This window comes from Loa loa, assembly GCF_000183805.2.
Source record: "Loa loa unplaced genomic scaffold supercont3.66, whole genome shotgun sequence".
Lineage (NCBI taxonomy): Eukaryota > Metazoa > Nematoda > Chromadorea > Rhabditida > Onchocercidae > Loa > Loa loa.
The window spans coordinates 248,641-259,812 of NW_018108246.1; the positions used below are offsets into that span (position 1 = coordinate 248,641).

The window sequence follows — 11,172 nt, forward strand, 5'->3', positions numbered from 1 at the left end:
GCTGAAATTGCAGTTCATAAATGAATTTTTTCTTATACTCATGACTGGTTGTTTTCGTTTTGAATCCTGTAACTGATGCGGTATTTTCAAGTTTTTAGTTTTTCGGTCAAGTGTTTCTCAAATTGCATAGAACTTGGAAATATTACAAAAATAAATCTTATAAAAAGAAAAATCAAAAAAATCAAAAATAAATCAAATTCTCAAAATCTCAAAAAAATAAATCAAAAAATAAATCTCTGTAGCATAGAGTACATAGTGGAAATTCGATTCTTTTTTTTTATTACAGACCAGGATCTGTGTCAGTTGTAGAAAGCGAAAAATATTCAGCAACATCACAAAATATCAGAACAAATCGACACGATGCTAATATAATACGTTGGCAGCGTCTTAACGATACTTCCGGTAGTCACATCATTTGCGTGGTAACTATTTGCAAATCTTAGTAACCATGCTGAATTTCCCCAAAATTTTTCCCATCTGCAAAGTTCGAAAGAATTTCCCTTTTCGTTAGTCCATTTTTTCCAGTCTACTCAATTCTTCGATATTTATGTTGTGAACTCTGATTGCATGAGTCTGCTGGATTCCACTTGTGCTCATCCTTTCAATTTGACAGACGTTGATTGGTGCTCTTATGATTCTAATGCATTGGTATGTATTTTTTTTGGGAAAAATCTGCTTCCTTTCTGTTGTTTGGGATCATTATAGAGCAAAATCTGTTTGTTTAGGAACTCCTGTTTTGGCTTATATAGAGCTTTTATGTGAAGCTTATTATTAGCCTGATGTATATTCAGCTATCATGTTCAGTCGACGATGCAGTAAAATGTTGGGATTTGCGGGATCTGCGATGTCCTTGTCTGCAAATGCAAGCTATTGGTGGAGCAGAGCAAGCGAAGTGGGCTCCATTATCGGTCAATGCGTTGTGTACTTCTCATGGTACTGATCTACGACTATGGGACAAGCGGGTATGCTAAACGATTAGACATGTTAACAGTGAATGTAAGCTCGTTCTGCATACATTCTTTGTTGAGTCACAACACAGCATAGATTTTCGATTTTTATATTAGCTTTTGTAGTATTGTCCAAACTTGTTCATTGTTAGAGTCAAAGTTATGGGATGATCTTTTCAATTTTATTGAATAGATTTGATTTCACCACTTCGTCAAAATAGCGTGCTGTTGAAAATCATTAAAACAGTAACCAACTCGCTTGAAAAAACCTGATTTGTAGCATACTTGCTAGATTAAAGAATGAAGATATCACTTTAATGGTTTTCCTTATTCATCCTTAGTCGAAACGGAATAAAATATTAGAGAGGGGAACAGAGAATAAGTTTATCGAAATAAAATTTTAATTTGTGTTTTATAGAATGTCAGCTTACCCTTGCAAACTGTCTCAGCCCATATGCAGAAAATTTCTTGTGTTATGTGGCATCCCACAACTGCGACATGTTTCTTAACTGCTGGCCTGGACGGCTATATCAAAGTGATTTTTCATCACTTTTTGTAATCTTGGATTATAGCTTTGTTCAAATGGAAATCTGTTCAGTCATCCAGTCGTCTTAATCTTTGTTATTTTAATTTTTTTCCTCTAATTTCTATTCAGGCCCAATGAACCGTACAGAATCATTGACGGAAAATAGAATGATTTATTCCTTCTAGCATTAAGACTAGGAAATAGATATTTGATTAGAATTATAGATAGAAGGGATTTCTAATCTTATGTCTTGTAATTGAGATGTGGAATAGCAACGACCTGACGAAGCCACGACATTCATTGGGGATGCTACCGGCTCCAATATGGAAAATCAAATTTTCGGTAAGCAAAATCAAATCTATTGAGTGATATTTAGAAAACCAAATTAAATTGAGAGAAATGTTTTAACCTTTACATTATGAGATGTATACAAGATATGAATGATTTCGCTTCTTAATTTTTCTCTATTCATTGTTTTCTGATCTTTTTTTTTCTTGTCACAAGTGTGTTTTAATTAATTTGAGTATATTGCATATCCAGAGTGATGGAAATGAATTTGCATCAATACCACTGCCAATGTATGGGCAATCAGAAGAAAGTTGTGCGTTAAGCTTATGGAAAACCAGTACTCTTGAGATTATTCAAGTAATTGGGGTTAGTGTTGGAACTTTTCTAAAATAGTTGATTCACTCAGTCATTTTTCCTACCTTTATTACTGATTCCATTTCCGGCCAATTAATGTAGAAATAAGTGCTTACCAAGTTTTCACAATTTTCAGTGTGAAGATGATGTCCTGCTTGACTTATGCTGGCAAAAGTTTCGCATGCAGAGGCAAACTTACAGTTGCTTATATTCAGCATCAAGATATGGCAAATTGCGAAAATACAATCTGCCACTATTTAAAGATTTAGTAATTGTTGAAATTTCCGATTTTCGGCGATATTATTTTCTATTTTAATGAAAAATAATGGTCTTCTCAATGATATCAGCATTAAAAAAGCTAATTCCCCAAGTCCTGAAATCATTTGCTACGAAAAAATAACATGCGAAATGAGTAGCTGAACCGTGTACTACATCACAGTTTTGTTATAGTCTGAAGAGGTAATAGAAAAGAATTGCTGTTCAAGAATTGGCGGAAGTACTGAGAATGCGTTCGTTCTTGATGAAGAAATAAGGGAACCAAGAACAAAAGCGCCGGTTTCATTAGCAAATACCAGTATGTTAAGTGCTACTTTCGGTGAAGGTATATTTGTCGCTCTCTCTCTACTAATTAATCATTTAAACACGAAGGGTTAAATTTCGTTGATATGCCGGAAAATAATTATCGTGTTTTTCGGTTTTTGAACGGTTACAATCATAAACTTTTCTGCACTGAAAAACAAATATTTTGGAAGATACTAACTGTAGCTGATCGAAAATTTTGGAGAATTTGTGAAATTTACGAAACTTATTTCACAAAACTTATTTTACAGGTGGCGCCAACAAGCTGAATAAACGGCCGTTAATAATCCACAAGATAGAAATTATCGAAAACGAATTATGTTTAACCGCACCCAGACCAGTAGATGTTCTGGTAGCTGAGTTGGTTCCGTTGAAACGCATGTGCACTGAAGATTTAACTGTTGAACAAGTAATTTGCAAGTTTTTTTGAAATTGGTTTGGAACTTTTTGTGATTTAATATTTGGTTTCTGCTGTTAACAAAAATCGTCTATTCGTTTCTTTTTCTTCTCAGTTTAGTTGGACGATAAGCACAGTTTAATAACGTGGAGCGAAAATGCAGCTATAAAATTTCGAATTAAAGCAGCTTTGTCGTTGGAGGAGAAAATGGAAGGGTTCACACTTATAATTATCCAGATTATTAATGATGAAAATCATTTATCACTTAACGATGTCGAAACCATTCTCAAGGTGAATCCAGCTTTTTTTGTTACAAAAATATGAAGAGTTTGATGAGTTGATTGCTGGATATTTGATCGGTTTTATGGATATGATACGTTTCAAGACATTCGTAGCTGGCACCAAATGTTCTAAATATTGATCTAATCTATATCAAGTGTGAGAGTGTAAATGGAAAAAAGTGAGGCTAGTTTAGGCTATTCGACTTGGTATTTTCCTAACTAACGTTTTAGAAAATCTGTTTCGTAAACGGCACAATTGTCTTTTCCAGAAATTATCGGATGAAACTATAAATATGGATGTATCCTTGGAGAAGGGACCAATTTTACCCGTTATCCTGCATAATTTGTTTAAAATAGTAACTTCGATGGAGGTATGCTTTCTTTCTCTGACATCGTAATGCGATAGATCGGATTTTCTTCATGATGTTTCTACCTGGCTTTCTTGTTGAATTCAATGTGGACGAAGGGTAAAGAGGAGTAAAAAATATGAAAGATACATAAAGCTTTAAAATTACACCTCTTCGTTTGATTGGTTATCTAACCTTACATTTTTAAGATTTGCGCTTCTCGATCACTTGATATACCACAGCGTCCAGAAAATGTTGTCCAATTTTGTGAGAGTGCTTCGAGTGAAAGTGGTCCACATAGTGTCACGCTGGAAACCATTTCCTCTCCTCCACCAAAAAGGTGGATTTTGTCAAATAATTATGAACTTATTTTGCTGTTCCGTCAATCTTTCAATTTATTGGTCTTTTAAACTTATCAGTCGAACTTATTAACCTTGTCAATCTTTGTACGATTCTGCGCCATTTCTATTGAAATATTAATATATGGCAAGATTTTCGTTTTGCTTAGAGGCTGTGCTAAGTTTTCCGAAATTGGTAATATATACAATTCTTTTTTCAGCACGCTATCATCACCATTACTTTCAACTTCATATGATCATTGGATACCATCTCCTCGTACGTGTGGAGCACGTTTTAATGGCTCAGGTCTGATCTCCATTTTTCGAAGCATATAAATTTTCCAGTCCCATATTCTTATGGAGGTTTTATTTTTAGAAATCAACTTTGATAAAAATCAACCTTTTGCTAGTGGTAGCAGTGGCCTATTACTAAGATAATTTTGAAGGATTTCTGGTTATCTTTGGACGAAACGAACTTGCGATGAGGCGTATGCAATCGAGTAAGAGTTCCTTTCAGGATGAGTCACTTTGGCTCTCTGCAGAACGGATCACACAGGCCTTAAAATGCACTTCTTCAAAGGTTTTTCTATTTCGGAATTGCCTTTTCAGAGCTTCTCATTCCATGCCTTATTTAAAATCGCTTTAGAAAGGTGCGCTCAGTTTTCTGGATGATGGGCATGAAACTGATGAGAGACATGTTAGTAGTACACCACGTTCACTGGACGAATACAAACATGAACTGCTTCTATGTGAGTTCACTGACTTCATGTATTTCTATTAAACTGCTATAGAATTCGTCTAAACAGTATCAAATATATGAAAGAAAAAGGACTTAAATAGTCTACGGACAGTTGTAGAATCTAAATCTAAGTATTTAGATTTGTGAATCCTGTTAGTTTTTCGAATTCGAACTTTTCTTTTTCGAACTTTCTTAGATCTTGAACAATACATTACATCAGTTTTGAAAGCAAATTGCAGCTATGGAAGATATGCATACTCGTTTGCAAAATTTTTGTGGTAACGAGAAATTTAGTTCATCATTATGCCAATCGATCTGTGGTACTCCGCTTTTTCCCCTCAATATGGCTTTCTTTCATCAAAAATTTGATGTCGCAAACAGTGGAACATCTTCCCTATTAGGAATGCGTGCAAGTAATGTATGTCAAAGTATTTTAAAAAACAAATAACAAGGCATTTCAATAAGATGTGATGAATTACAATTCAAGAAATCACTCGGATAAATTTATAGCTTGCAGTCATTGGCAATGTTAAGCAATATATGTAGTAACAGTACACAAAACGTTCGATCACATCGTCGTCGAGGAAATTCAGGAACAAATGTTCTTGCTGACGGTAATCTGTATGTATCTTATCTCTATTTTGATATTTTTTACAAAAATAAATTATTTTTGAGGGAACTATTCATATATTAGATTTCTATGTTCGTCATCTATCCTCATCTTGATTATTCGGATACTGATTAAAATTTAATTTTTTTATGTTTGCTTTTTTAATTCGGTATTTTTCATGCTGTAGACCACCATCATCTAGACGGCTGTGCTCCAATATCTGTGGTTGTTATTTATGATGTATCAATGCTCATGTCAGTTAGCAAAGATCTTGCTCGTAAATACCGGTTAGTTCTTTTGTTTTACAACGTTTTTTATGTAAGTTAAATAATAATTCTGAAAATTTCTTCAGTTTAGTTCGCTCTCATTCTGGGACTTCGAAAAATCTTAGATGAGATCACTTTATGTTGACATAGAAACGTTTTAACTGTTTTAACGTTTCAACTTTATGAATATAGTAGCAGATTATCAAAACCTTTTTTTATTAGGCTTATTGGCACTGATGCACTGGAGTTGTGTTTATGGAATCGGAAAGTAGTAGAGGAAGCAGGACGCAAAGATTTGGGAAACATATGGCAAATCGTTGAGCTCTGCGTACGGATGGCGAAATTAAGGTTAAATTTTCCTTATTTTTCAAATTTTTTTAAATTTTTCATTATTTATTTAGAATGTCAGATCTTAATAAAATTTTACAATTTTCTTTTTGTTTCGGTTTTTTTAATATCTTAAAAAAGCTTGAATCTAATGAGGATGTTTCCAGGAATAAGATTGTTTTTTTTCCATTGGAATTTCATGTAGAATTTCTCAAAGTCTTAGCGACATTATTTTATTTCGAATTGTTTTAGGAATTCCTATCTGTTTCTTTTCATCCATTTTTTGATTTTTAAGTTTTCCATTTTATGTATCATTTTTATTTATCTTACCCTTCTACTTAACATTCAAACGAGTTCTTTTTTCACTTTGATAATAAAATTTGTCCTTTTTAATAGTTTGGAATTTATTCAACTTATAGGTTGAATTTATCACAGTTTGTGTTTTCCTCCTTTCAGTTTAAAGAATACTCAAAAATAAAGTGAATATCAGACTTGTCGAGTCTTATATTGCAATGTATTTTTTTTTTGATCGATGCCAACATATTGAATTCGACCAACTTAGACCTAAAGTAAACATATGGTGCAATTAGGTCATTGTGAATGGTAGAACAACAGAGCTAAATCCATCCCTGGTAAGGTATTGTTACTAAAAATAATATAAATGTTAGTTATTGTTTTAGGTACATGTTAATTATTGTTTCAGATACTATTTTAGAGTAATAAAATAATTTCAGTTGGCGTCAACATTATCTTCTTGATCAAAATAAAACAATAACTAACATGCCAGATCCCGATTCATCGGAAGAAAGTATGTCAAAAGAAGACATTATGGCTATGGCAGTGCATCCGTTCGGACGTTCACTAATTAATAATTTGTAAATTTTTCGGTATATCTTTTAAATTTTCTTCAAAACTGAGATTTGGGAAATTTATTGTTCAGAAATCTTTTTTGATTTTTCGTGATTTAGATATGTTTCCGAATACATTTCTGAAAACTTTTCGTCCTTGATATTTTAGATTAGATTACTTTGCGCGTATCAATGATTATCAGACTGCTGCAGTGATAATTTGCGTCTTAAGTTTGGGATACAAACGGTATTTTGAAATAGTTGACAGTAACGTGGAATTATCAACTACTCCGAAGTATGCAGTCCACCATGAACTTAGTACTTGTGGCATCAATCTTGTAAGTTCAAAGCATACTTTTCTGTTAGAATTGCTAGTAGTAGTCAATTGAAAAGTATGAAGTAGCATACTGATGCACTTATTTAAAGATTTATGATTTTTAAGAATTATGCTTCCACAAAATACCCAAGGATTTAGTATGGTTCTGAAGATCGTAGCATTGTTTTCCCAATATTTTAACGAGGTTTCTTGAAAGCGTGCTGAAAGTTGACATTACAGTAACAACATTAAGGTCTTGCTTGGCTCCTTATATAGGTTGATCCATAGGGAATTTTTTATGTTCTGAAAACCATGACAATTTTCTAAAGTTATTGTTTAATTTTATCTATGTTTTTGGATTATTTTTTATTCTGCGAAAAATCGTTTTCACAATAAAATATTCATTATGGGACCAAAACAAAGAAAAAGTGGTAAAATTGACAGTTATATTATTACTAAGTTGAAGTTTTGAGTTATTAGAGACCGAGTGCTTAGGTATTCTTTTGTTCGATCAGTTTTTAATTTTTGTTTTTATTGGTTATTTTTTTATTTTTGATTGATATAGAGATGTTTTCGCATTTTTCGGGATAGCATGCTAGTTTCGACGGATTCTAAACCTTCCAAAAACTTTTCAGATCAAGAACGTTACTTTTTACCAGTAAGCTTTTTTAAGCTGATTGAACATTCTCACGCCACTAAGAATTCAACGCTTTAATTTTCATGTTTTAAAGTAATTTTGCAGTTACAGGATAGTTCGGTGTACCGCACAGTCAATGCGAATGCTAAATTAGGCTTGAACTTCTGGTTGTTACAACAAGAAAAAGAAAAGTAATTTGCTATAATCCTTTCCTGTCATTCAGTATATTTTCGAGGTTTTCGGCAGTTTTTAGTAGCAGTTCTAATTCTCTTGTTCCTTTTGCATATATATTCTCATTTAGTTTTCGGCAGTTTTTAGTAGCAGTTCTAATTCTCTTGTTCCTTTTGCATATATATTCTCATTTCAGACTAGATATGAAGGAACAGTTGTCATTAACAGCTTCCGGTTCAAAGACCGCTGGGAAATTTTCTTCATTTCAGAGTGCCTTAATTGGTCATCCTTCAGTGCAGACCCTAAAAATAGGTTTGTTAAACTGTCTTGTTTCAACCTAATTTATTAACACGTGATCATCATGTTAAGTATTCCATGATGAAAGTAACAAACATTAAAGTAAAAAATAATGCATGTTCCGTTCATCGCTTCAGATTTTCTTGTTTAAGAGAAACTTTCAGTTTGAAATTTTAAATCTCAAACAAGAATTTGAGCCTTTCTTGCTCAGACTATCCAAACTTGGTTTTCTAAATGACATTTTTCTAAAGAAGATGTTTTGATTGTAGAGATTGGTTGATTTTATTTTAGTTCTCTTTTGCAGAAAAAGAATGTAGGATATCTTGTAGCCATCGTATCCCTGACGAGTTAATAATCTCTAGTTTCGCAGAGCAGCCTCAACAAGATCCTGGTTGGAGTATCACCAAAAACAAATCCAGTTTGTGCAGGTTTGTTAATGTATTTTTTATGTTTAGTAAAACTATTTAATGGGAAGAGCGATTATCATAATTGTTTCAGAGCGTTCTTTTTAGCAAACCTTTGAAACATATGCACTACATTAGTGCTATTTTATACTAATATTAGCATTTTATTTCGAATTTCGTAGTATTTAATTCGAATTATGTTGCAAATATTCCTTATAAAAGCATGGAATCTTTATTATTCAGTTCATATTTAATTTTTTTTCGTTTTTGTTTTTTACTGCTAGAAATTTGGAAATGAGAACTAACTGATGTCATTTACAGCCTCTTAGATCCTCCTTCTAAGAGTCGATACGATAAAGTGCGCCATCGGTATGCTAGTTTACTGTTCAGGTGGAGGATGTTTTCAAAAGCTGCCGAAGTGATGAAGTATAGTGAGACTGCACCTTATTCAGCACCACTACAAGGTAAATTTTCTGTTCTTGAAAACGATGATATTCAGCTCTCTTTCTTCCTTTCAGGAACGCACTTACCTCTGTACTATACACTTGCAAAACAAAAGAGATATGGCTAAAAAAATTCATATCACAATTTTTTTATGCTATAGAATATTGCTATAGAATTCGATATAGTTTAATATTCCTTGATGCTATCTTCTTTTTTGTAATGAAAATGAAAGTTCATATTTTAGTTCAGAGCTCGTGTCCTCACTGTCACAGTAAATTGCTGCTTTTCAAATGTGATAAATGTCACATCCATTGGAAATTCCGCTGCTCCTTATGTCAACTTCCTGTGCTAGGTGATTTTCTATGATATGATTTCAGTGATTAAAGGTGGGAGAAGATATTCGTAGCTTTTATAGTATGATTCATGTCTTTTATAGTATAATTTATGACTTCTACTTGTCTTGTCTAGTTTACGAATATACATACCTTCCTTGAAAGAAAAAAATGTAAAGCACTGGAAGAGCTTGCTTTTCTTTGGATGCGACTTTCAGTTCATTTTCTTATTGCGTCTCAGTATTTAATATTAAATCTTCTATTTCCTTGTTCAAATCACCTCAAGCTTTGTAGGTATGCTGACGGTATGTGCCCTTTGTGGACACGGTGGACACAGCGAACATATGGTGATTTGGTTCAAGGAAAATAACCACTGTGCATACGGTTGCGGATGCGACTGTAAATCGGCTTGTTTTTAGAAGCAGTTTAATTTATAATTGATACTTTATCGTACTCGTATTTTGTCATTTGCACACTGTTAAATGTGTCTGGAATGATAGCCAAAACAACTACTTCCATTTTAATGTACAAATTTAAATTTTATTCGAGCTGTTGATTAGTTCCTTCAAAATAAAAATAAATGGTATTTTCTTCATTGTCAGTATATCGGTTCAAAATTAGTGGTGAAGTTTACAAGTAGGAATGGTGGGAACTCCACAACCTCTATTGTTTATTGTGAGTAAAGAGACAAATATCATGTATTTAATTCAGACGATTATATAATATGCTGAATTGAATGAACTCAAATTATATTATATCAAATTAATTAAAAAATAATCAAAAATTGAATTAGAACTGATAAAAAATCAAATTACTTGGAAGTCGTAGAAATTGAGCCAGTCTTCGATTTAAATGCTGACAGTCTCGCTAGTTTTACAAAAAAAACTATTAGATACTTAAAAAATCATCATTTAATCGTCTTCGTGAAGCCAAACATGATTGTCGGCGTGGTTTTGTCGCGAATAACATCACCAAGAATAATGCAACTTCTACCATGCTCGGCAATGTTTGGCAAGCTGTTCGTCAATGATGTATTTGCTGCGATCGACGATGAAATTCGACTCTAATACTAATTCACCCAAATTTTACGCATTGTTCTCTTTCGGGGTAGGTTCTGTGCTGAGTTACATCTGGATAGGTGGAAAGATGGGCCCAGAAACAACTTAGCCTTTCAGTTTTCTATGATTTTGAATTTTTTCAATAGCGAAAACGCAACGTGCAGCTCGTAAGGAACACACTAATGTTTGTCGAGGCGATACGTGCAACAACTGGACGGAAAATAAGGTTGAATACAAAAGGAAAGAATGGTGTTCCAGTCATGTCAGGATGTTATTCATGCCAAGTCCTGGCCGGGGAAGTTTCGAACCTGATATACGTTGGAGAAAAGCTGATATGCCCGTTGGCATGCTTGTTAATGAAGTGAGTTTTTTCTTTCTAAGATAAGAAATTAGTTTTGTTTTTAGCAGATTGAAATCACTGCGTCGGAAATGGCTCTGCCATTTTATGATCCTTCAAGAACAGTTTGAATAATGCAGAGAGAGAAGCAAGTAAAAGGTCTAAAAGAATGAAATTAAGAATCTAAGAGACACTGTTTACTTTACAAATTAGTAGATTATATCAAACACAAGTGTACGTTGGGCATATTTGCATATGTTTATGGAATGGCAAAACAAAGCTTTTCGGAAAAAAGCATATACAGATTTCGATGCAACTTTCTTTACTCA

The 11,172-nt window shown here is 33.2% G+C and overlaps 1 protein-coding gene across 2 annotated transcripts in view; it reads left to right on the forward strand.

The window, feature by feature from the left end:
• Positions 1–10,030, forward strand: part of LOAG_17368 — an 11,744-nt gene extending 1,714 nt beyond the window's left edge. Inside the window, exons 4-29 of one of the 2 annotated variants that reach the window (XM_020450029.1) lie at positions 526–648; positions 792–962; positions 1,366–1,482; positions 1,735–1,815; positions 2,014–2,127; positions 2,252–2,383; positions 2,566–2,716; positions 2,946–3,103; positions 3,212–3,382; positions 3,642–3,743; positions 3,929–4,059; positions 4,279–4,364; positions 4,504–4,637; positions 4,704–4,806; positions 5,036–5,214; positions 5,314–5,410; positions 5,594–5,693; positions 5,895–6,020; positions 6,734–6,874; positions 7,017–7,185; positions 7,912–7,991; positions 8,168–8,283; positions 8,573–8,696; positions 8,994–9,136; positions 9,361–9,468; positions 9,743–10,030. In XM_020450029.1, the coding sequence (XP_020306363.1) occupies positions 526–648; positions 792–962; positions 1,366–1,482; positions 1,735–1,815; positions 2,014–2,127; positions 2,252–2,383; positions 2,566–2,716; positions 2,946–3,103; positions 3,212–3,382; positions 3,642–3,743; positions 3,929–4,059; positions 4,279–4,364; positions 4,504–4,637; positions 4,704–4,806; positions 5,036–5,214; positions 5,314–5,410; positions 5,594–5,693; positions 5,895–6,020; positions 6,734–6,874; positions 7,017–7,185; positions 7,912–7,991; positions 8,168–8,283; positions 8,573–8,696; positions 8,994–9,136; positions 9,361–9,468; positions 9,743–9,867 (3,282 nt within the window). In that variant the 3' untranslated portion in view covers positions 9,868–10,030. Of the gene's footprint in view, positions 1–525; positions 649–791; positions 963–1,365; positions 1,483–1,734; positions 1,816–2,013; positions 2,128–2,251; positions 2,384–2,565; positions 2,717–2,945; positions 3,104–3,211; positions 3,383–3,641; positions 3,744–3,928; positions 4,060–4,278; positions 4,365–4,503; positions 4,638–4,703; positions 4,807–5,035; positions 5,215–5,313; positions 5,411–5,593; positions 5,694–5,894; positions 6,021–6,455; positions 6,551–6,733; positions 6,875–7,016; positions 7,186–7,911; positions 7,992–8,167; positions 8,284–8,572; positions 8,697–8,993; positions 9,137–9,360; positions 9,469–9,742 lie in introns of those variants that run through there. The other variant, XM_020450030.1, reaches the window with a different exon arrangement.
• The last annotated feature ends 1,142 nt before the right edge of the window (positions 10,031–11,172 follow it).